Source organism: Littorina saxatilis, linkage group LG14 (genome assembly GCF_037325665.1).
Source record: "Littorina saxatilis isolate snail1 linkage group LG14, US_GU_Lsax_2.0, whole genome shotgun sequence".
NCBI lineage: Eukaryota > Metazoa > Mollusca > Gastropoda > Littorinimorpha > Littorinidae > Littorina > Littorina saxatilis.
This window is the reverse complement of record NC_090258.1, coordinates 20,400,720-20,423,279: the sequence shown is the minus strand read 5'-3', so window position 1 is coordinate 20,423,279 and position 22,560 is coordinate 20,400,720. Positions and strand designations below refer to the sequence as shown.

The following is a 22,560-nucleotide window of genomic DNA, read 5'->3' as shown; positions in this document are numbered from 1 at the left end:
TCAATAGAATCATTTAATTTTATTCAGCAAAATCCGTTTGTATAAAATCCGCAAGTTTGTTTTTAGAGCCTTTCTCATTAGCTGTTTCTGAGAACTTGCGGCAGTGAGTTCCAGACATTGCCGCCAGAAAAGTTTAGGGTTAATTTATACAGATCTAATCGGGGAGAGGGGGACGAGAAATGCATTTGGGTGTCGTGGATTATTGATTACACATTTAGAAAGAAGAGTTGGAAGTGCTCTTTTGTTCATAACTATGTGCATTAGAATTGCGTTATTGTCACGCAATCTCCATTTTAGAAGAAGTATGTTAAAATGTGTAAAGAGAGAGACAGAGAGAGAGAGAGAGAGAGAGAGAGAGAGAGACACACACACACACACACATACAGAGAGCGAGAGAGAGAGAGACAGAGAGAGAGAGAGAGAGACAGAGAGAGAGAGCGAGAGAGCGAGAGAGAGAGCGAGAGAGAGAGCGAGAGAGAGAGAGAAGGCGAGAGAGAGAGAGAGAGAGAGAGCGAGAGAGAGAGCGAGAGAGATACAGAGAGAGAGAGAGCGGGAGAGAGAACGAGAAAGAGAGAGAAAGAGAGAGAGAGAGAGAGAGAAAAGAGAGAGAGAGAGCGAGAAAGAGAGAGAGCGAGAGAGAGAGAGAGAGAGAGAGAGAGAGAGAGAGAGAGAGACATAATAAGAGCGAGGGGAGAGATAGAGAGAGCAAGAGAGGGAGAGATAATATAAGATAAGATCATGTTTTATTTACGAGGGAAATGATGCAAACAATTCTGCTTTTTGGCAATTAGCCCTCGCCCGTGAGGGATTAATGATAAAAACTACATGTAAATCATTAAATAACAATCATTAGCAATTAACTAAATGGTATTAGGTATGAAGCAAATAACTAAAAGAAAAATTTAGTAATCAATAGAATCATTTAATTTTATTCAGCAAAATCCGTTTGTATAAAATCCGCAAGTTTGTTTTTAGAGCCTTTCTCATTAGCTGTTTCTGAGAACTTGCGGCAGTGAGTTCCAGACATTGCCGCCAGAAAAGTTTAGGGTTAATTTATACAGATCTAATCGGGGAGAGGGGGACGAGAAATGCATTTGGGTGACGTGGATTATTGATTACAAATTTAGAAAGAAGAGTTGGAAGTGGTCTTTTGTTCATAATTATGTGCATTAGAATTGCGTTATTGTAACGCAATCTCCATTTTAGAAGAAGTATGTTAAAATGTGTAAAGAGAGAGAGAGAGAGAGAGAGAGAGAGAGAGAGAGAGAGAGAGAGAGAGAGACAGAGAGAGAGACACAGAGAGAGACACACACACACACACAGAGAGAAAAAGAGAGAGAGACAGAGAGAGAGAGCGAGGGAGAGAGAGACAGAGAAAGAGAGAGAGAGAGACAGAGACAGAGAGAGAGCGAGAGAGAGAGCGAGAGAGAGAGAGCGAGCGAGAGAGAGAGAGAGCGAGAAAGAGAGAGAGAGAGAGAGAGCGAGAGAGAGAGAGAGAGAAAGAGAGAGAGACAGAGAGAGCGAGAGAGAGAGAGGAGCGAGAGAGAGAGAGAGAGAGAGAGAGAGAGAGAGAGAGAGAGAGAGAGAGAAAAAAGAGAGAGAGAGAGCGAGAGAAAGAGAGAGAGAGAGAGAGAGAGAGAGAGAGAGAGGTGGTGTAGGAGAAAGGTGCACCCTCTGACACAGCCATAATGTCATGCTTCGCTGGTTGCTTTTTTCAACAGGAATTGATGATCCTACCGAAAATGAAGACACGCCATACTGTAGCACTGACAGCGCTAGTACTTTCTCCAGCGAAGTCGAGCGAGTCAACGCACTGATGCAGGTGAATCTTCGGCTCTGTGTGTCTCTTTCCGCCCTCGTCTTCTTCTACACACACGTCATATAGAGCTCTGCCGACAAAAAGGAATCTGTCTCGCTCACTCGCAAACACACATGCGTGCGCACTCACACGCAATAAGCACGGACGCTCACACACACTCTCTGTCTCTTCCCCTCTTTGTCGCGTGTGTCTTTGTCTGTCTGTCTGACTCGCTCTCTCTTGGGGCGGGGATATAGCTCAGTTGGTAGCGCGCTGGATTTGTATTCAGTTGGCCGCTGTCAGCGTGAGTTCGATCCCAGGTTCGGCGGAAATTTATTTCACAGAGTCAACTTTGTGTGCAGACTCTCTTCGGTGTCCGAACCTCCCCCCATGTACACTACATTGGGTGTGCACGTTAAAGATCCCACGATTGACAAAAGGGTCTTTCCTGGCAAAATTGCTTAGGCACAGTTAATAATTGTCTACCTATACCCGTGTGACTTGGAATAATAGGCCGTGAAATGTAAATATGCGCCGAAATGGCTGCAATCTACTGGCCGTATAAAATTTCATCTCACACGGCATCACTGCAGAGCGCCTAGAACTGTACCCACGGAATATGCGCGATATAAGACTCATTGATTGATTGATTGATTCTCTCTGACTCTCTGTCTATCAGTCTCACTCCTATGCTATGCTAACTTGGTGTTTCTGTCCCCAGACTGACTAGTGTCTATTTGGGACATGACGTGGTTATATGCTTGGACGTCTCACTCCCTCACCCTCCTCAGTCTTTATCTGTCTGTCTGTCTGTCTCTCTCTCTCTGTCTCTCTCTGTCTGTCTGTCTCTCTCTGTCTCTCTCTCTCTGTCTCTCTCTGTTTGTCTGTCTCTCTCTGTCTCTCTCTCTCTCTCTCTCTCTGTGGGTGTGTGTCTCTCTCTCGCTTCTCTGTCTGTCTCTCTGGGTTTCTCTCTCTCTCTCTTTTGAATTACCAAAACGTCCGCCTAAGGGCCAAGACAACAATTGAGTACAGATCTTTCTTTATTTGGTGTTTAACGTCGTTTTCAACCACGAAGGTTATATCGCGACGAGGGAAAGGGGGGAGATGGGATAGGGGAAAGGGGGGAGATGGGATAGAGCCACTTGTTAAGTGTTTCTTGTTCACAAAAGCACTAATCAAAAAATTGCTCCAGGGGCTTGCAACGTAGTACAATATATGACCTTACTGGGAGAATGCAAGTTTCCAGTACAAAGGACTAAACATTTCTTACATACTGCTTGACTAAAATCTTTACAAACATTGACTATATTCTATACAAGAACCACTTAACAAGGGTAATAAGTGAAGAATTTTATGGGTGAGAAAAGGAAAGTAAAAGGACTTTGGGGAGGCAGAAATAGAGAAGAAACAAGAAAAAGATCCTAATTAGGTTCACGGCATCGAGAGTGATGCGACCTTCTCTCAGAAGTTAGTAGAGAAGGCTCCCCCATCCACCACCCGGGGGACGCGCCTCTACGCCAATTAGGGGGCGCGAGGAGAGTACAGATCCTTTAAAAATGTCAATGAGACCGATTTTTTGCGAGACACTGCTTCTGTGCCCTTTCATCTTATTTGCAATCATACTTGTCCAAATAGTGCCTTTTCTGCTTTGTATGAGGCATTGTTTGCCAATTATTGATAAGCATGCACCGTTGCGCAAAAAGAGGGTTAAGCACCCCACACTTCCCCCGTGGTTAAATGAAGACATTATAAACGCTATGGCTCTTCGCGATTTCTATAAAGAGAACAAATTAAAAGCTGATTACAAGAAACAAAGAAATAAGGTCTTAGACCTCGTGCGCCGGGCCAAAAGGCATTATTTTAATAAACTTGTTTCTGAGAAAAAAGATACCGCTTCCTTATGGAGAGAAATAAACAAAGTAACTGCAAAATCAAAAACCCGACAACATTCAACTTCGGTTGGTATTTCACCCAGTGCCTTTAATGATTTTTTTGTTATCTCTTCCTAGTAAGCTTTTGGAGTCTACCTATAGGGAAAATGACAAAAGCGAGTATGAATGCCCACAATTTCTTCAATTATCTTGCCAGGCCAATATGAAAGAAGTTCAACCTTTTAACATCCCATTCATTGCAGTCCACGAAGTCGGGCGACTAATAACTGACTGGTTTTCTCTTGTTTTCATCTTATGAACATTTTAAATGTTAGACTAACTTATTGTTTTGTACAGAATAACAACTGTGTGAATGGTGCTATACTGAATGAAAGAGTGTGACATGAGGTTCTTGTACATCATTGTAAAGAGTGTGAATGACGTTTTAGTTTAGATGTCAAGCGCTTAGAGCAGGCCTTTTTAACGAAAGTTTTTGATTTAGCGCTATATAAATGTTCTTATTATTATTATTATTATTGAGTAATAACAAGTCGCGTAAGGCGAAATTACTACATTTAGTCAAGCTGTCGAACTCACGGGATGAAACTGAACGCACTGTATTTTTTCACCAAGACAGTACAGCTTCGTCAATCCCCGCGTGAAGGAAATCGCTCACCTCCCACGTCCAAAACGTAGTGATATTGACACGCCAGATTAGCGCGGTAGCGTATTGTGCTAAGCAGGAAAGCGCGCTTTTCTGTATTCTTGTTCACTTTCTGAGCTTGTTTTGAATCCAACCTATCATATCTATATGTTTTTTGAATCAGGAAAAGATACAGAATAAGATGAAATCATTTTTGGATCGATTTCTTAAATTTTAATCGTAAGATTAATTAATCTATTTTCGTTAATTGTGATCACATTTTAAGAGTAAACATGACATATGTATATATTTTTAGATTCAGAATGTGATGAAGAATACGATGCAATCAATTTTAAATCTGTTTGCGAAAAATCGATTTTAATGACAACTTTAAGGCCAGACAGGCTAGCAAATTTTAGATCAAAATCGTTATGAACTGTATTGAATTACTTAAAGGGGTTTGAATGTGCCTGGGCTGAAATACAGAAAAAATGTCTTGTTACACGTTTAACGGTCTTGGTAACCATGGAAACGATTCAAAACGGCCACCAAAACAAAAAAACAAAAATCTTATAACTCAAAAACGGTTTCAGATAAATCAATTCTGTTTTTTGCATTTTGTTAGTAAACTATATATCTATATTTTTACGTTTTGACTCGTTGTTATCTTGTACCAAAGTATTTTTATGATTTTAAAAAAAAATCGGTTTTTTTTCATTGGTTTTTTTTTTAGATTGACAGAAAACAAAAAGTATTAGTCATAATTGCACATCCAAACGTAAATATGAGGGGAAATATGTTAAAAAACACACTGCAGACTTTCAAGGCTCTAGCTTTATTCCTTGCAAACCCTTAGGGTTTTGAGTGTGTCACAACAATACAAAACGCATAACAGAGAAAAAAGGCAAAGAAGTGAAGAACAGTTTCTTATTTCAGATTTGTGTCTCCATTAGGCTAGATACTACTGGAGAGTGATTGGTATGGACCTAACAGTTCACCCACAGCACATCAGTAATCCCATCCTACTGTAACATGTCCTGCTGCTTCAAATATGATGTATACCTGTGGGTCATTCCATAAAGCTTACTCAGGATCTCTCATGTCAAGTTTCATGAAGATCGGTCCAGTAGTTTTCTCTGGAATCGCTCTACACACACACACACACACACACACATACACCACACCCTCGTCTCGATTCCCCCCTCTACGTTAAAACATTTAGTCAAAACTTGACAGTCAATGGGATCCGATAACATACCCGCTTCCTTACTCAAGTTAGTGTTACCCTTTCTTGTTGAGCCAATTACGTATGCGTACAACTTATGTATTGACCGAAATGTGTTTCCAGAAATGTTTAAAACCGCAAAAGTAATTCCACTTCTCAAAACAAAAGACTTAACCGACATAAACAATTTTAGGCCAATTTCGCTATTGTCTGTTCTATCAAAACCATTTGAAAAACATGTACAAAAGTGCTTGCTTCTGCACATGGAAAGCCGTGGTCTTTTTGCTCCATCTCAATCAGGATGTCGCCCTAAACATTCGTGTTACACAGCTCTCGTTAAACTATGCGATGCATGGCTCTCTGCCATTAACCATTCGGAAACAGTCGGCGCCGTCTTCCTTGATTTTAAGAAAGCGTTTGATATTGTTGATCACACAATTCTGTTAAAGAAATTATCTTGTTATTTAGGCGACGCATCCTACTTACCTTTTTTTCGTTCTCATTTAGCGAACAGAACGCAGTTTGTCTCCCTTAATGGTAACCGTTCTTCGATAGGACGGCTAATGCACGGCGTCCCACAAGGATCAGTTTTGGGCCCACTTTTATTTTGCATTTACATTAACGATCTACCACTCTATATATCAGACAAGACGGTTATTAATGACCTTTTTGCAGACGACTCGTCTCTTTACACGTCCGGTAAAAGTTTACAATCTATTGAAACCTCTCTTCAAACGAGTTAGAACAACATATTTGATTGGTGTAAACAAAACTCAATGATTATACACCCAGGCAAAACTAAATGCATGGTGATCACAACACGACAGAAGCACCAACTCGCTCCTCTGAATCTTCACCTCAGTTTAAATGAGTCACCCATTGAGCAAGTAACCAGCCATCGTGTTCTCGGGGTCACAATAGACGCTGAATTAAAGTGGCAGTCCCACCTCAACCGTGTTACCAAAACCTTATCTAAAAACTTGTTCCTTCTCTCCAAAGTAAAGCATTACGCTGATACCTCAGCACTCAAGTTGTTTTATTTTGGTCATATCTTACCTCATCTGAATTATACATCTACACTTTGGGATGGTTGTAGCGATGTTCACTTAAAAAAAAGTAAATTCTCTTCACCGTCGCGCAGCTAAACTTATCATGCCGGGTCCGCAAACATCAACAGATCAAAAGCTTAGCAGCTTTAATTTTTTTTATCACTTAAAGATCAGTTATTATTTAATAAGGCGCTTTTAATGTTTAAGGTACAAATAAACGAGACCCCACAGTACATGCGATCATTATTTCAGAAAGGAACAGACAGATATGGCTCAAACAAATTGATTTCCCCGCTACCCCGTATTGATTTATATAAAACCAGTTTAGCGTTTTCGGGCTCAACAATTTAGAATTCGCTACCATGTGAGATAAAGGGGTCAAGCACGATTAAACACTTCAAATCGCAGCTTCGCAAATATCTGTTGTCACGAACAGTTACATTCTGAAGCTGTTTCTGGCAAGAATGCATTGCTATCACTATTAAACCTCTATATATTTTGTTGATGATGATAATGATGTCGACGATGATCATGATGATGAGGTTGTTGTTGTGTGTGTGTGTGTGTGTGTATGTGTGTGTGCGTGCGTATATGTCCGTGTGTGTGTGTGCATATGTGTGTGTGTGGTGTGTGTGTGTGTATGTGTGTGTGTGTGTGTGTGTGTGTGTGTGTGTGTGTGTGTGTGTGTGTGTGTGTGTGTGTGTGTTGTATTGAGTGCAGGCATGTGGCGCGCGTGTGTGTGCGAGTCGACTTTTCTTTTCCTTTGTATTATATTGACTTACATGTACATTTCAATGTTCTATCATGCATTATGTATTCGTATAGGTAATGTTGTAATTAGTAATACTGTAATTAGTAATACTGTATGATTGCGATTGACAATTGTCCTTTTATTGTCTTTATTTTAATGTCTTAGTTTAGCAGGGACAGATTGTAAGACTAGGCGTGAGCCTAAAATCTCCATCCTTGAGTAATAAAGTTCGTTCGATTCGTTCGTTCGTTCTCTCTCGCTCTCTCTCTCTTTACCCCTCCCCCCCCAAAAAAAAACGATCCAAATTTACGTTCATCTTATTCTACATCATTTCTTGATTCCAAAAACATATAAATATGTTATATTTGGATTAAAAACAAGCTCTGAAAATTAAAAATATAAACATTATGATCAGAATTAAATTTCCGAAATCGATTTCAAAACAATTTCATCTTATTCCTTGTCGGTTCCTGATTCCAAAAACATATAGATATGATATGTTTGGATTAAAAACACGCTCAGAAAGTTAAAACGAAGAGAGGTACAGAAAAGCGTGCTATGCAGCACAGCGAAACCACTACGGCGCTGAACAGGCTTGTCAGTTTCACTCCGTTTTGCACAAGCGGCGGACTCCGGTCATTGTGAAAAAATGCAGGGCGTTCAGTTTCATTCTGTGAGTTCCACAGCTTGACTACATGTAGTAATTTCGCCTTACGCGACTTGTTGTATTATTAATTTCTACAATTTCATACTATGTCTTTTGTTCTTTATCTTGTAGGTCGAGAAGTGCAAGATGTGCCCGAGACCCATGTCTGTGAGATGCAGGGCCATCGCCAACAAGAACCTTATTTTCAACAGTGATAGACCAAACAACGCCCCCAACACAGTCAGAGCAGCCAACTGCCGTGTCAACAATGGAATCCTCTACAGCTGTGCTGAGCAAAATGGTGCAGTGTGCAGTGACGTTGAGGTATCAGGAAGGTGCCCGCCAGGTGAGAATATTGCTGGAATGATAGAACCCTAATTTGTTAGTGTCACCTCGTTTTCTCCTTTGATACAGTTGTGACAGGGGAGGAGCCAGATGGGACTCGGCATGATATGTTCAGGTAATGGCATAATATGACCACTGAACATTTTCGTGCTGTTCCCATTCTGCGAACTTGGGATGGACAGTGGTCCCCCGGTTCGGAACTTCGGGACGAAGTTCGTTTCAAACGGGGGCGATTGTGACAGGGGAGGCTACCGCTCCTTTCACAGCAGACTCTGCACCCGAGTTGTTGGCCTTTACAAGTCAACACCAGTGGATTGTAGAAGTCTGTTTGTGATGGGGTCTGGTGGTTTCCGATTGTCTGTATGTTCTTGGAAACCTTCGGGTTTGCATAACAGTTTTTATAGGGCTAAGAAATTAGCCCTAACATTTTCAATCCTGTTTGATTGCACTTCGCTTCCCGAGGTGATCGTAGTGTTTTGGCACACGGTTACACAGTGGACCCCCCTTTTAAGACCCCCCAGTTTAAAGGCACAGTGCAGCTGAGTGCATTTACAGTTCAAAAATCCTCCTATGGTAGTAAAACAAACCCAACCCAACGACGACATCTGTGAAGCTCGACAGTTTCTTGTTCACGCGAGTGCATACATTAAACCTAGTTATCCCCGAGTACGCTAGTACTTGGGCTCAGCAGACTTTAATTGTGTGTCTGTCTGTGTGTGTGTCTTTCTCCACTTAACAGCTTATTGCTGGGAAACTACTGGGCGCAGTTCGTTCAAAAGTTGATACACTAACTTGATAATAGACACTCTCTTTTATTTATATGTATAGACTAGCGTGAGAGACCCGGCTTCGCCCGGGCTTTTCTGTCTGTCTATGGCTGTCTGTGTGCGTCTCTCAAACACACACACACACACACACACACACACTGCAATGTACTACATCCAGATCCAGATCCAGAGAGGGAGAGAGAGAGTGTGTGTGTATGTGTGTGTGTTCGTGCGTGCTTGCGTGTGTGTGTGTGTCACGTGTATGTGTGTGTGTGTGTGTGGTCGTGGTGTGTGTGTGTGTGTGTGTGTGTTTTTCTCTCTCTGTCTGTCTCTGTCTGTCTGTTTGTCTCTCTGTCTGTCTTGTCACATATTGATATTTTAGGACAGAGAGAGCTAGTGTGTGCGTGTGTGAATTCTCAGAGACATATAGAGAAAGCGCGATTGTTGTTTTGAATGATCAAGTGTAGATCTATATGCAATCTGTTTCTGTGTGTGACAAGTGCGTGTAATTCTTTCGAGTGTTTTATCTGTACGAGGGCATGAGAATTCTCTTCAGTTTTGCAATCGTGCTGATACGCCGCGGCTTCGTGCTTTGATCTGAATACTCCGGAATATGACGTGAACCTGCTGAGGGATGCAGACGTGGCTTGTGCTTTGATGTGTTGTAGACGAAATGTAGCCGTTTTAGTAGACATGCAGTGATGACATCGAGATTGCTATAATTCTTTTTTCTTTTAGGGGGTAAGGAAGGGGTTGGTGTGGTGGTGATGGGGGATGATGGGGGTGCTGGGGATGGTGGTTGGGTTGGTGTTGATGATGTAGGGCTAGTGGGAGTGGTAGTTGTGGAGTCGGCGGTGGTGGTGGGAATGGGGGTGGTGGTGGTGGGGTGGTCAGATCTGGGGATTGAAGGGGGGGGGCAAGTTTACTTTTTTTTTAGAAGAGCCAAGCCACAACTAAAAGTTTCTCTCTTCGGGGGGGGGGGGGGGGGGGGGGGGGGGGGAGGCGGAGGAGGATTGGAGGGCTGGCAGCGCAGCGGCGTCGGCAGCGGCGGTGGTGGTCAGGTGCACATCTTCACAGTCACAGGAGTGCACATGCACGACATCGTCTTCCTGCCCCCTCCCTTCTCGGAGCTTTGGCGATCACAGACAGACAGACAGACACACACACACACAAACAGACACTCTCTTTTATTTATATGTATAGATTATTATTATTGTGATCATTTTTATGCGCCTAATCTAGATATAGCCCTAGGCGCTTACATATTAATTTCTGCCGTTTGAAATGGAATTTTTTTACAGACAGACAGACAAACAGACATTTTTTACACACAATATATAACACAATTTATTAGTGTCACCTCGTTTTCTCTTTTGATACTTAGTTGGGTTTTTTTAAAGTCTATTTTCCTGTGTCCATTGCCAGACGTCAACGAGTGCGATGAAGGGCTTGATGACTGTAGCCTCGACCAGACTTGTCAAAACACCAACGGTGCCTACCTCTGCAAGTGTTCCCCGGCCAGGCCGCTCATGGTCAACAACGTCTGCAAGAGTAAGTGACCTTACGACGTGCCTGCTGGCTGCTTTTTCTTCTGCTAACCCTAACTCTTGGGTCTGTCATAGAAAATGTTCCATTTTATGTAATATTTTAATGGACAATATAAAGTGTTGTTCTTGTTATTGTTATTGTGTGTTTGTGCGCCCCAAGGGCAGAGTGCAAGAAAGGCCTAGCCTAAAATTGTAATCCTTGTAACATTCAGTTCAGTTCAGTTCAGTTCAGTTCTGCTTCTTCAGTTTTTCTGCACTTTGACAACGCTCTCTATGTCCTCAGAACTCCAGATTTACAAACCCTCTCTCTTTCTCTCTCTTAATTAAGTCCAGGTCTTAAAAGCTGTTCAAAATACCAAATCTGGAAACCTAGCTATCCCCTGCTCTTTGGAATTCTCTGCCCACTGATCCCCGCAGTTGGCTCTCCCTGTCCCTGTTCAAATAGAACATTTAAACACGTCCTTTCCGCAAGTATCTATCGGAAACTCCCTCTCAAGCCTGGTCCGTTCTTTGATGTTAGTTTTGTTCTCAATGATTTTTCTTAGCCTTCCATGTGTTCGTGGTGTTTTGCGCGCGCGGGTGTGTGGGTTTGTGTATATATATAGGTTACAACACGAGTGGTTTTTTATATGGCTTGTATTTCAGTCAAGACCCAGCGGATGAATATCATCGGGAGACACGAGCCTTTGGCGAGTGGCTCTCGATTGATATTCCCGCTGGGTCTTGACTGAAATACAAGCCATATAAAAAACCACGAGTGTTGTAATCTGTATATCCCATTCTACCATCAAACACAAAGTGTAGACTACTAGCGGCACTGTTGCGATCTGTGGAGTATGAAACAGTGTTTTCAGCGAGACTTGGCCTTTTTGCAACCTTAAACTAAGTGACCGTCGCTGAAAAAATAAAACGAATGAGTGCATCTATAAGTACGCGGTAACACTACTTTCAGACCGTTTAAAAGCTTTAAGTAAAGGTTCATAAGTTGCAAGAAAGTAATGAAGTCGTATAGAAATCCATTTAGTTGAAGCGCACAATTCTTTTGCGTTTCAGGTCGGCGGAACGGGGAAACCGGTTTGGCCCCCATTTGGCTTACTCGACTCGATTCAGAATCGATTCCACGTTGTTTTTTTCGAACGCATTATTATACAATTAGTCTTATTGACAGAGAAGCAAATTTTAGGGAACACATATGTAGATTTAACCATTTGCTCCCTATTTGAAATGTATCTACATGTTTTGCGAGTGTGTTTGCATGAACCTAAACTGGTATGGGTGCGAGGAAAACAGGACCCAAGTCTGTCACCGCCGCTTGATTGCATTTTGAAAGAATATGACTGGATTACGGAAAAATACACACATGTTAAGTTCTTAGATACCTTCATCGCCAATGTGGACTTACTGCAGAGCCAGGCAAAAGAGTAGACTTGCTCGCAAAACACGTGAAACAGCTGATGATAGCGAAGCCCAACCGTGCCAGGTAAGGACGGTCTGACAGATTCTCAAAAGTCGTCTGCTAACGAAGCAAGGGGAGGGTACTCGTGTTTTTGTTTTGGTTCGCTAGCATCTGGTTATCTTGTAAGTTGAATGTTTGTTTTTTCCCACCTGCATTGCTTTCATAATGAAAGAAACGTTTGCTTATTGCATCTCATAGATCAGATCAGTTCTGAGATTCATTTTTGCGTGCAACTGATATGGTTTTCTGAGCCGTGCAATACGATTTTGGAACTTCATACAAATGTGTCACATTGTTCGGCGCGAGGTCAAAGGTCGGGAGCAAAGTAGTTCTTCGCCCAAATCGGAATCTGCACTATCATATATTTTTTTGAGTCCATGATGTATTTATTGAGCTATAAAAATACAACATATATACCCATACTGAAGTAACAGAGACAAAGAAGGGAGGTCATGGGATATTATATATATATATATATATATATATGTGTGTGTGTGTGTGTGTGTGTGTGTTGTAATGTATTATTGAGCAATGTATTATTAATTGGTTTGTGTGTGAATGCACTGTATTTACTTTATTTTCCAATGATTGTACAGCGCTCTGAGCAGGGTTTAACACGTGATATATGCGCTCTAGATACATTACGTATCATTAGTATTATTATCATTATTATTGATATGTAACAAAAGACATAAAACATAGGACATGAGAGTTGATAGCGCACATGTGTAGTACGCTAGGACTATCTCCAAACGATCGATAGGGTCTCTTGGTTTTCCTCAGAGTAAGCCCTAATTGTGGGCTGCCATAGTCATGACCAGTTGAGTTTGAAACAGCCCGTCAAGCTGGGTAACGTCATCAAATCTAGTTTTTACGTCACGCGGTTGCCAAGATCTGCAGTCTTGGTGGGAGCAAAACAACGTATGATTTGGAACATTGGAGAAAAAAAGTGAGTCACGGGTGACGCAATATCTACACGTACAGGTCTTTCTTAAATACGTTCGATCATCTGGAACACTGTATTCTTGTGGCTTGACTGTGGTGAACACTGAGCCTGGTCAGTCTTCAAGCAACCACACTAATTGCTGAAAGACGACACATCTGGCTTTTAACTGACATAGTTATTGGAGAATGTGAGTGGTCTCAGAGTAGCCGGAATTTCGTCTCCAGACACAACCAGACGTTTGGCGAGGAAAGTCACAAGAGGATTTCGTGTAGTGGGATCACAAAATACAAACAAGCTTTCACTTAAGTTTCAGTCTGCAGATTTTTTACTCGTTTTGTTGCGTTTCCAAAGACTCTTGTGCAAGAAGCGAACAGGGTGCCATCCAACTTGGTTGGAACAAGCCGCGGGGTCCGACTGGTGGAATTCTCAACAATCCTTTATTTCAACCAATCCTACCCTGCGGCTTCGTAACACACATATGAAAGTTGCCAACCGGGTGGGAGTCAGCCGCGGTGATGGCTTGGTTGAGATTAAGATATGTTGTGATTTCAACGAATCAGACCCCGCGGTTTGTTATCACCCGTTTGGGTTTGACCCACTTTCGCTTCGTGCACCTCAGTGGCAGCCCCGAGAGCAGTGGCCTGAAATGTAAAAATGTTTTCAAGTTTGTTTGGCATATAACGAGATTAAAATTATTTAGTCGCTTGAGCAGTAGCAAATCTCCAATCGTCAAGTTAATAGATGTTCAGAAGAGTAGTCTTTACGGCCCGGTAGCTAAGCTGGTAGAACAATGGACATTTAATCCACAGGTCTAAGGTTCGAATACAGGCCGGGACGGATTCAGATCTATTTTATTTGATGGCTCGGGACGGCATCCGTCTTCCACCGCCGTGTAACCGCCATAACGCCAAAAGACCGCCCGAGGTCATTCTGCTAGATGCGCAGGTGGCTGTTTTCACCTGGAACTAAAATGCACGCACTTTGGCAGGGCGACTATTGTTGCTTCTCGCCTTCCACTGAGAGGGAGTGGGACGAATTGCCCAGCAATGGGACGATAAAGTAGTAAATGATCTGTACATTATCCTGAAAGGATGACAAAATATCGGTGTTTTACTTACAGCACAGCAAAAATGCATCATGGAAGGTACACAAGGTGCCGCGCAGTATGACCTTCGTTTGCAAACCTTCGCTTCGGACGCTGCGGGTTTGTTGGACTACCAGTGTTCCATGAACTTCGCAAAGGTCTGCAATCAAGGTACGTTATTTCCTTCTCTTACCCCACTGCCACATTGGGTTTGAAATAAAATACACCCACGTTCATTTAGTTTATTGAACACTTAATCATTAACAAATATACACATATACAATACAACATTGATCAATGAATCTTTAAAGTGAACTATCAATGTACACCAGAAAGCATGCACGCACACACACACTCACTCACACACAAACACACACACACCACACGCATGCACGAACGCACACACACAAACAAACACACACACACACACACACACACACACACACACACACACACACACACACACACACACACACCAGGGGCGGAGCAGTTAAGCCCGAGCAGGGGGGGGGGAGTTACAACCTGGGGTCCAGGGGTCGGTAGAGGTGGGGCTGAAGAATTTTAGCTATCTTATAAACAATTTGTGGCTTATCCTTGATTTTAAACATAATCAACCGGTGTCAGCAGCCACTCATTATTTCTTTTCAAGTTAGTATTAAATAATGGCAATTTATCTTCCATGATATCTGCTCCCGACATCATATAGTATGGTAAGAAGAAAGACATGTCGCATAGGATTGGCAGTTAAAACTGTACAAAAATGATACTGATTAAACAATTAACACTTCCCCCGGCTTTACAGACAGAAACAACAACAAAATTCACAAACTTGTTTTATTTTTAATTTTTTTAATTTTTATTTTACAGCCGAGGGAGGGGGGGGTGTTCCGGAACCCCTGTAACCACCCCCCTAATCCGCCCCTGCACACACACACACACACACACCATTTCTCTTTCTTTTAACAAAGTTGGCATCAATATCAAGAGTTGCATGGTGCGGTAGACGAGGGAACAATCACGAGAGTCTAACCAACACGTGTTCTGCTGCAAGCCCAATCAAGCCTACCTTTTCCTGTTCGGCTTGGCACGGTTGAGTGCAGATCTTGGTCATGAGACCGTTTACTGTCAAATACATAACTGGAAAAGCTTGTTCCGTTTGAGCTGTTCTAGCAATTTCGCAGATGCGACAACAGGTACAGGCGCATGTATTGAAATTGAGCCAAGAGCTAAAGAGTTCGTTTTTGGAGCTGAATAGATGTCAACGCACACGAGCAAGGTTTCAGAATCAGTGTTTGAGCGTTCTATTTTTCAAATCTGAATGCTGTGTTGGATATTCATTGCAGACCGTGCTATTCTCCAATGGATATTTTGTTTGGCACGAAATTTGCATGCGCAAGTTAGACTGTAGGTTTGACTTCCTCAATCCAACGGTCTTGATCTGCTTTGACGAATGGGTAGCTATGAAAACTAAATAAATAATGATGACGACCAGAAGTCCTGACTCCTGACAGGAGAACTGGGCGAAGCAAACTACTCGCTGAATAAAATTCCTTTTAATCATTTGGCATAGTTTCGGAGCAGTTTTGAGCAAAATCATTGCAGCTGTTTCTAAATGACAGTACAACGACTGTCCCTTGAACTTTTTAAGGTCCAAATCGTCAGAAATCTTTCCAAAATGGCGCCTTCGGTATACTATCTTTAAGCCTTCTCACACACTGCCGAATAATTTATTCTGTTGTTTTTGCTGATACCTGTAGCAGTTCTGCAGGCAAATAGTTTTACACTGCTGCACTAAAAATGCATAATCCAACCATCTGCCGCCCCATTTCATCAAGTTTTGCAATATCGTGTCGTATCTGACTTGTTTAGCAGGTGACAAACACTCGGGACAGAAACCTTTATATTTTTCAAAATGACCCCATGGGGGAAACTCACGTCACGTGCTTACATCGAACATCGACTCGCGGTTGTAAGCTGAATAGATGCTTTTCATATTATGCTATTGATAAGACCCAGTATTTAACCACAGACCATTACTGTACTGTTACTCGTATAAAAAGGTTGCTTAGCATTTGAGGTTGACTATAATTGGATGTGTAGTCTATTTTAACGCGGGAACCTTGCTTTTGGGAAATTGATTGGGGGAGGGGTGGGGGGGGGGGGTTGTCAGTGTTTTAGGTTCCGCTGTATATCCACTACCTCGTGTTACATCAATTTGTTTGCTGAATATTGTAGGGGAATGAATGGTCTTTCAAGTCATATGACTGGTTTTAGAATAAACGGCCTCATCACAAAGATATGCACTCCGACGCATCTGCCTTGGTTTTTGTTGTGACGGGTAGTATAGATTGGGGCGGCTGAAAGCAGGTCAAATGCTGGGACGTGACGACATCATCAGGGACAGCCGTGCTGCAAACAAAGGATGGATTTGTAAGCTTGCTTCTCAGAAAGTTGACAGCAATGACATCACGTCTTTCCCTTTAGTCTGCGATAATAACGTATTAACAAAGGAGTGGGAGAAACAATGGGGAGGAAAGCGTGATCAGTTCATTTGTGCCAGTTTTGTTTTTACTAATCTCGTATTTTCGCAATTCGTTTTATGTAACATTGTTGGGTATTTTCTTATGTTGGTCGGTTGTTGATTTTCCTCATCCCTTTACCCTTGTTGGCTATTCAGGGCCAATACAATTTTGTTACTTTTCTCAGTTATTTGTGATGTAAAATTCTGTCAATCTAAGCGGTTGGTTTAGGGTTTTGAAATGAAAGGACGATGGAAACTATGTTGTGTGTGCAGTTGGTGGGGATCAGCCCTTCACAATCGTTGTGAAAAACACAAAGGTTATGAACAGAGCGGTTCAGGACGTTGCCATCACTGTGAATGCAGTTGGAAAACCAGGAACTACTTTGTTTGAGTTTCCAGAGAACATTCGTAAACTAGGAAAATTCAAGGTAAGCTGCAAAAAGTGCGATTTGTGGGGGCCCTTAGTGTGTGTGTGTGTGTGTGTGTGTGTGTGTGTGTGTGTGTGTGTGTGTGTGTGTGTGTGTGAGTGTGTGTGTGTGAGTGTGTGTGTGTGTGTCTGAGAGAGAGGTTACAGAGACAGAGTGAGAGAGGACAAAGGCTATACATGAAAATGGGAAAATAGCCTGAATTAATTGAAACATAGTCCTAGAGAGAGAGAGAGAGAGAAAGAGAGAGAGAGAGAGAGAGAGAGAGAGAGAGAGAGAGAGAGAGAGAGAGAGAGATTGGTTTCGGAATGGCCAGCGCTCTCTCTCTCTCTCTCTCTCTCTCTCTCTCTCTCTCTCTCTCTCTCTCTCTCTCTCTCTCTCTCTCTCCCTCTCTCTTTCTCTCTCTCTTTCTCCCTCTCTGTCTCCCTCCCTCCCCCCTCTCTCTTTTTCTCTCTGTCATTGTCATTGTCTCTCTCTCTTTCTCTCTCTATTATTTATTCCATCCAAATCAATCTGGTTTTCGCAAAAAGCACTCATGTCATACAGCTCTTATAAATCTAATTGATCAATGGCTAACCAACATAAATTCCAACAAATTTTCTGCAGCACTGTTTGTGGATTTTGCAAAGGCGTTCGATGTTATTGATCATTCTCTTCTCATCAGGAAATTGTCAATATATGGCATGCAATGTACCACCATTAATATTCTTGAATCTTTTCTTTTAAATAGAAAACAAATTACATTTACTAATGCATCATATTCAAATGAAAGTACTTTGAAATATGGGGTCCCACAGGGATCTGTTTTAGGTCCATTATTGTTCTCCATTTATGTCAATGATTTACCACTTTGCATACGTAATAACTGTGAATTGTTTGCAGATGACACTACTATTCATTCTAGTGACCATTCTATAAATTATTTGTCAAAAACTCTCCAAGAAAGCATTGATGCACTCCTGAATTGGTCAGAGTTAAACCATATGTCTCTTAACCATACAAAAACAAAATTTATGCTAATAACCACAAGACAGAAACGACAAAATCTATTATCGAGCATTCCACCTCTTTATATTAAAAATCAAGTATTGGAAGAAGTGTCTCACCATAAAGTCCTTGGTGTAAAGATTGATAATAATTTATCATGGCATGATCACATTGATTACATCTGTAAGATTGCTTCCCAAAAAATATATCAGTTATCAAAAATAAAACATTTCTTGAATTTCCACTCGCGAAAGATGTTTTTTTACAATCACATCTTGTCAAATATTGATTATGCATCCACTCTATGGGATTGTGCAAGTGCTAATGTTTTGAAACCATTAGCGAGTCTTCACAGAAGAGCAGTTAAGCTTATAATGCTAAAAAATCACACTCCTTCAGAATCTGATTATAAAAATTTGCAAGTATTACCATTTCAAAAAAGATTAATGTATAATAAAGGTGTTATGATGCATAAAGTGATGTCAGGATATGCACCGGAGACATTACGTGATAATTTTATTTTGAACTATAACAGACTAAAAATCATAACACCGACTCCACGTATTGACCTTTTCAAATCAAGCCTTCTTTATTCAGGTGCGGTCCTATGGAACTCACTGCCTATTTTTCTTAAGCATAAAACAAACACAGACAGCTTCAAAAAAAATTATATGTCGCACATAATGCAACTAAACATGTGCTGAATGGTTCATCAATTCATTTAAAATGTATGTGCATGTTAAACAAAATTATAATAATATGCAGATCTAAATTAAGTTATGTTAAAAATTGACACTTGGAAATTGTACTTAAAATGCAGCATGACAATTTATTTTTTAAATTTGTATCTGTATATACAGTTATAATGTATTAAGTTTGATGTGATAGTTCTTTGATTATATTGTTTTCTGTTCTTGTTGACCCTATATTAGGGCGAGGGCTGGATGTAAAAAAGTAATATTCTTGCTTATCTATTATTACTATTACCCTCGATAATAAAGATTTTGTCTTGTCTTGTCTTTCTCTCTCTCTCTCTCTCTCTCTCTCTCTCTCTCTCTCTCTCTCTCTCTCTCTCTCTCTCTCTCTCTCTCTCTCTCTGTCTCCCTCCCTCCCCCTCTCTCTTTCTCTCTCTCTTTCTCTCTCTCTTTCTCTCTCTCTCTCTTTCTCTCTCTCTCTCTTTCTCTCTCTCTTTCTCTTTCTCTCTCTCTCTCTCTTTCTTTCTCTCTCTTTCTCTCTCTCTCTCTCTCTCTCTCTCTCTCTCTCTCTCTCTCTCTCTCTCTCTCTCTTCAAAAATCAAGCAGTATGGTAGTCACATCTAGACAGAAACATCAGAGAGCGCCCCTTCTCCTCAACTTAAAACTGCACTCAGATCCTATAGAACAGGTTTCATCACACAGAGTACTAGGAATTGAAGTTGACCAGGAGCTTAGGTGGAACATACACGTTAAGAATATCTGTAAAAAGCTGACAAGCAATCTCCATCTCTTATCTAAACTAAAACCCTTTGTAGACAAGGAGGGACTGAAAATGTTTTACGTGGCACACTGTCTATCATATATTAATTATGCCTCCACTGTATGGTGCGGTGCCAGTGAAAATATAATGAAAAAACTAAACTCCTTGGACAGAAGAGGTGCTAAGCTTATTGTAACCAATCCTTATCTGTCCACGTCAGAAAAGTTGAAGGTAGCCAATATTCTTCCACTTCAACAGCAGTTTGATTACAACATCTTAATTCTAATGTACATACAAGGCGCTCAATGAGCTGGCCCCACCATACCTAAATGCATTCTTGACTAAAGCTTCCGAGCGCTATGTGTCAAACAAATCTATATATATATATTACCAAGGACTCGCATAGATCTATACAAAACTAGCTTTGCTTTTGTGGGACCTTCACTGTGGAACTCTCTTCCTTCGAATGTACAAACGTGCCGTTCATTGAACGCATTCAAAACCTCCCTCAGGAAACACATACTGAGGTCTTCATAAGTTACGCTGCCGGTATTGTAGCTAGCTTTGTTAATTAAAATTATTTTATTACTCTGAAATATTGACTGCTGCATGCCTACATAATGCTAAATTTACCTGTCTTGGTAGGCTCACTGTGTGCTTGTTGAATGGCACTTAGTTGTGTGTTTATTATTATTAGTATTATATGTGTTCCTCCTTGTGCGTCTGCGTGTGAGTGCGCAAGTGTGATTGCGTAATTAATGTTCCATTCTGTAATTGCTTTATTGATGTTCCATTCATGTATTTTCTACTACTTTTCTCATTTATTATTACTGTATGTTTGATGTTTCTATGATTCTAGTCGGGCGCACGCGTGAATATGTGTTTGTGTGAATGTAAAGGGCACATTGTAAGATTAAGCCTATGGCCTAAAATGTCTACCCTTTATGTGAATAAAATGTTCTAAGTCTAAGTCTAAGTCTCTCTCTCTCTCTCTCTCTCTCTCTCTCTCTCTCTCTCTCTCTCTCTCTCTCTCTCTCTCTCTCTCTCTCTCTCTCTCTCTCTCTCCCTCACACACATGACATTACGTAAACATCTGGTCATTGCAGTTGGACGGCAAGGTGCGACTAGCGGCAGCCATAAGAGATTCTAAGACCGGCGTGACAGTGTCACCCCTTGGAAACGACGGCTCCTACCTCTTGGCAGAAGAGAACAACAAGTTCAAGGTAAACATCATTTGGGGCCCAAGGCTGGACCTAGTGGAAGTACTAACAGAAGGAGACACCTCAAAAATGAGGAAGGGGCTGGCAAGAAGGAAAGAGGCAACGAAAGAAAGAACGAAAGAGGCAAAAAAGATGGGTTGAAGCTGCCTACATGCAACTGAGGTCAAAAAAAAAAAGCACAAAAAAAAGAGCAGGTGATCTCATGAACCCTCGATCTCTTCTTGAAATCATTGACGTCAAAGCAAAACAAGTCGCGTAAGGCGAAAATACAACATTTTAGTCAAGCTCAGTCGAACTCACAGAATGAAACTGAACGCATTGCATTTTTTTCGCAAGACCGTACAATCGTAGCATCGTCTGTCCACCGCTCGTGGCAAAGGCAGTGAAATTAACAATCCAGAAAAGCGCGGTAGCGGTTCCGCTGAGGAGGATAGCACGCTTTTCTATATCTCTATTCTTTTTAACTCTCTGAACGTGTTTTTAATCCAAACATATAATATCTATATGTTTTAGGAATCAGGAACGGACAAGGAATAAGATGAAATTGATTTTAAATCGATTTCGGAAATTTTATTTTAAAAATAATTTTTATATTTTTAATTTTCAGAGCTTGTTTTTAATCCGAATATAACATATAAATATGTTTTTGGAATCAGAAAATGATGAAAAATACGATAAACGTAATTTTGGATCGTTTTATAAAATATTAATTTTAATTACAATTTTCAGATTTTTAATGACCGAAGTCAATTAATTTTTAAGTCTCCAAGCTGAAATGCAATACCAAAGTCCGGCCTTTGTCGAAGATTGCTTGGCCAAAATTGCAATCAATTTGATTGAAAAATGAGGGTGTGACAGTGCTGCCTCAACTTTTACAAAAAGCCGGATATGACGTCATCAAAGACATTTATCGAAAAAATGAAAAAAATATCTGGGGATATCATACCCAGAAACTCTCATGAAAATTTTTATAAAGATCGGTCCAGTAGTTTACTCTGAATCGCTCTACACACACAGACACACACAGACACACACAGACTCACACAGACACACACACACACAGACACACACACACACACACACACACACACACACATATTTATTTATCTTCCCGTGTCTTATAAACACTACGTGTCATGACAATAAAGTTTATTCGTATTCGTATTCACATACACCACGACCCTCGTCTCGATTCCCCCTCTGTGTTAAAACATTTAGTCAAAACTTGACTAAATGTAAAAACGAGACTCTAGAACGTAAAGCGTAACGTTCTCAACATTCTTCAGGAGGAACAGCATGCGCAAAAGTGTTACCAGAATGACGTGTTTGACTGTTACATCATTGGTTTTGGTAATGGTGTGGGCTATGGAAAATTAGTTCTCTGACAGACTAGTTTGACCTGACCTCGTTTACATGATATACACACGGGTGAGTAAATGGGTTAGTTATCTAACGGGTTGTCTCACTCACGTACGCAGGATAAACAATAAAGTGTAAGAAATTGTTTTATAAACAGTGTTATGCGTATAAAGGCGAACAAAGGCAGTTTTCCATAATTGCTAATCCTTCCGCAATATTGTGCACATGCAACAATTTTATCTTTTGCAGACTATTCAACTTTGTCATTGCCGTTTAATATTATGCTATTGGGATTTTTCTTAATGAAGATGGAAGTTTTGTATATGTTTAGTTTAAAAGAAAAACCACAGAAAATATCAAATATTTTATCCGTTGGAAGCAATGCTAAAAACGTCACCAACAAAAGACGCCCTTTATTATCACTGTAATGTTGCTGTTTTTGTCAGACGGGTAATTTCTGTAAAC

The 22,560-nt window shown here is 41.0% G+C and overlaps 1 protein-coding gene across 2 annotated transcripts in view; it reads left to right on the top strand.

Annotated features, from left to right (window-relative positions):
• LOC138947328 (mucin-5B-like) overlaps positions 1–22,560 on the top strand; it is a 224,037-nt gene that overhangs the window by 164,569 nt on the left and 36,908 nt on the right. For both annotated transcript variants that reach the window (XM_070318774.1, XM_070318775.1), the window contains exons 50-55: positions 1,722–1,822; positions 8,116–8,329; positions 10,521–10,646; positions 14,165–14,299; positions 16,923–17,077; positions 20,623–20,739. In XM_070318774.1, the coding sequence (XP_070174875.1) occupies positions 1,722–1,822; positions 8,116–8,329; positions 10,521–10,646; positions 14,165–14,299; positions 16,923–17,077; positions 20,623–20,739 (848 nt within the window). The remainder of the gene's footprint in view (positions 1–1,721; positions 1,823–8,115; positions 8,330–10,520; positions 10,647–14,164; positions 14,300–16,922; positions 17,078–20,622; positions 20,740–22,560) is intronic.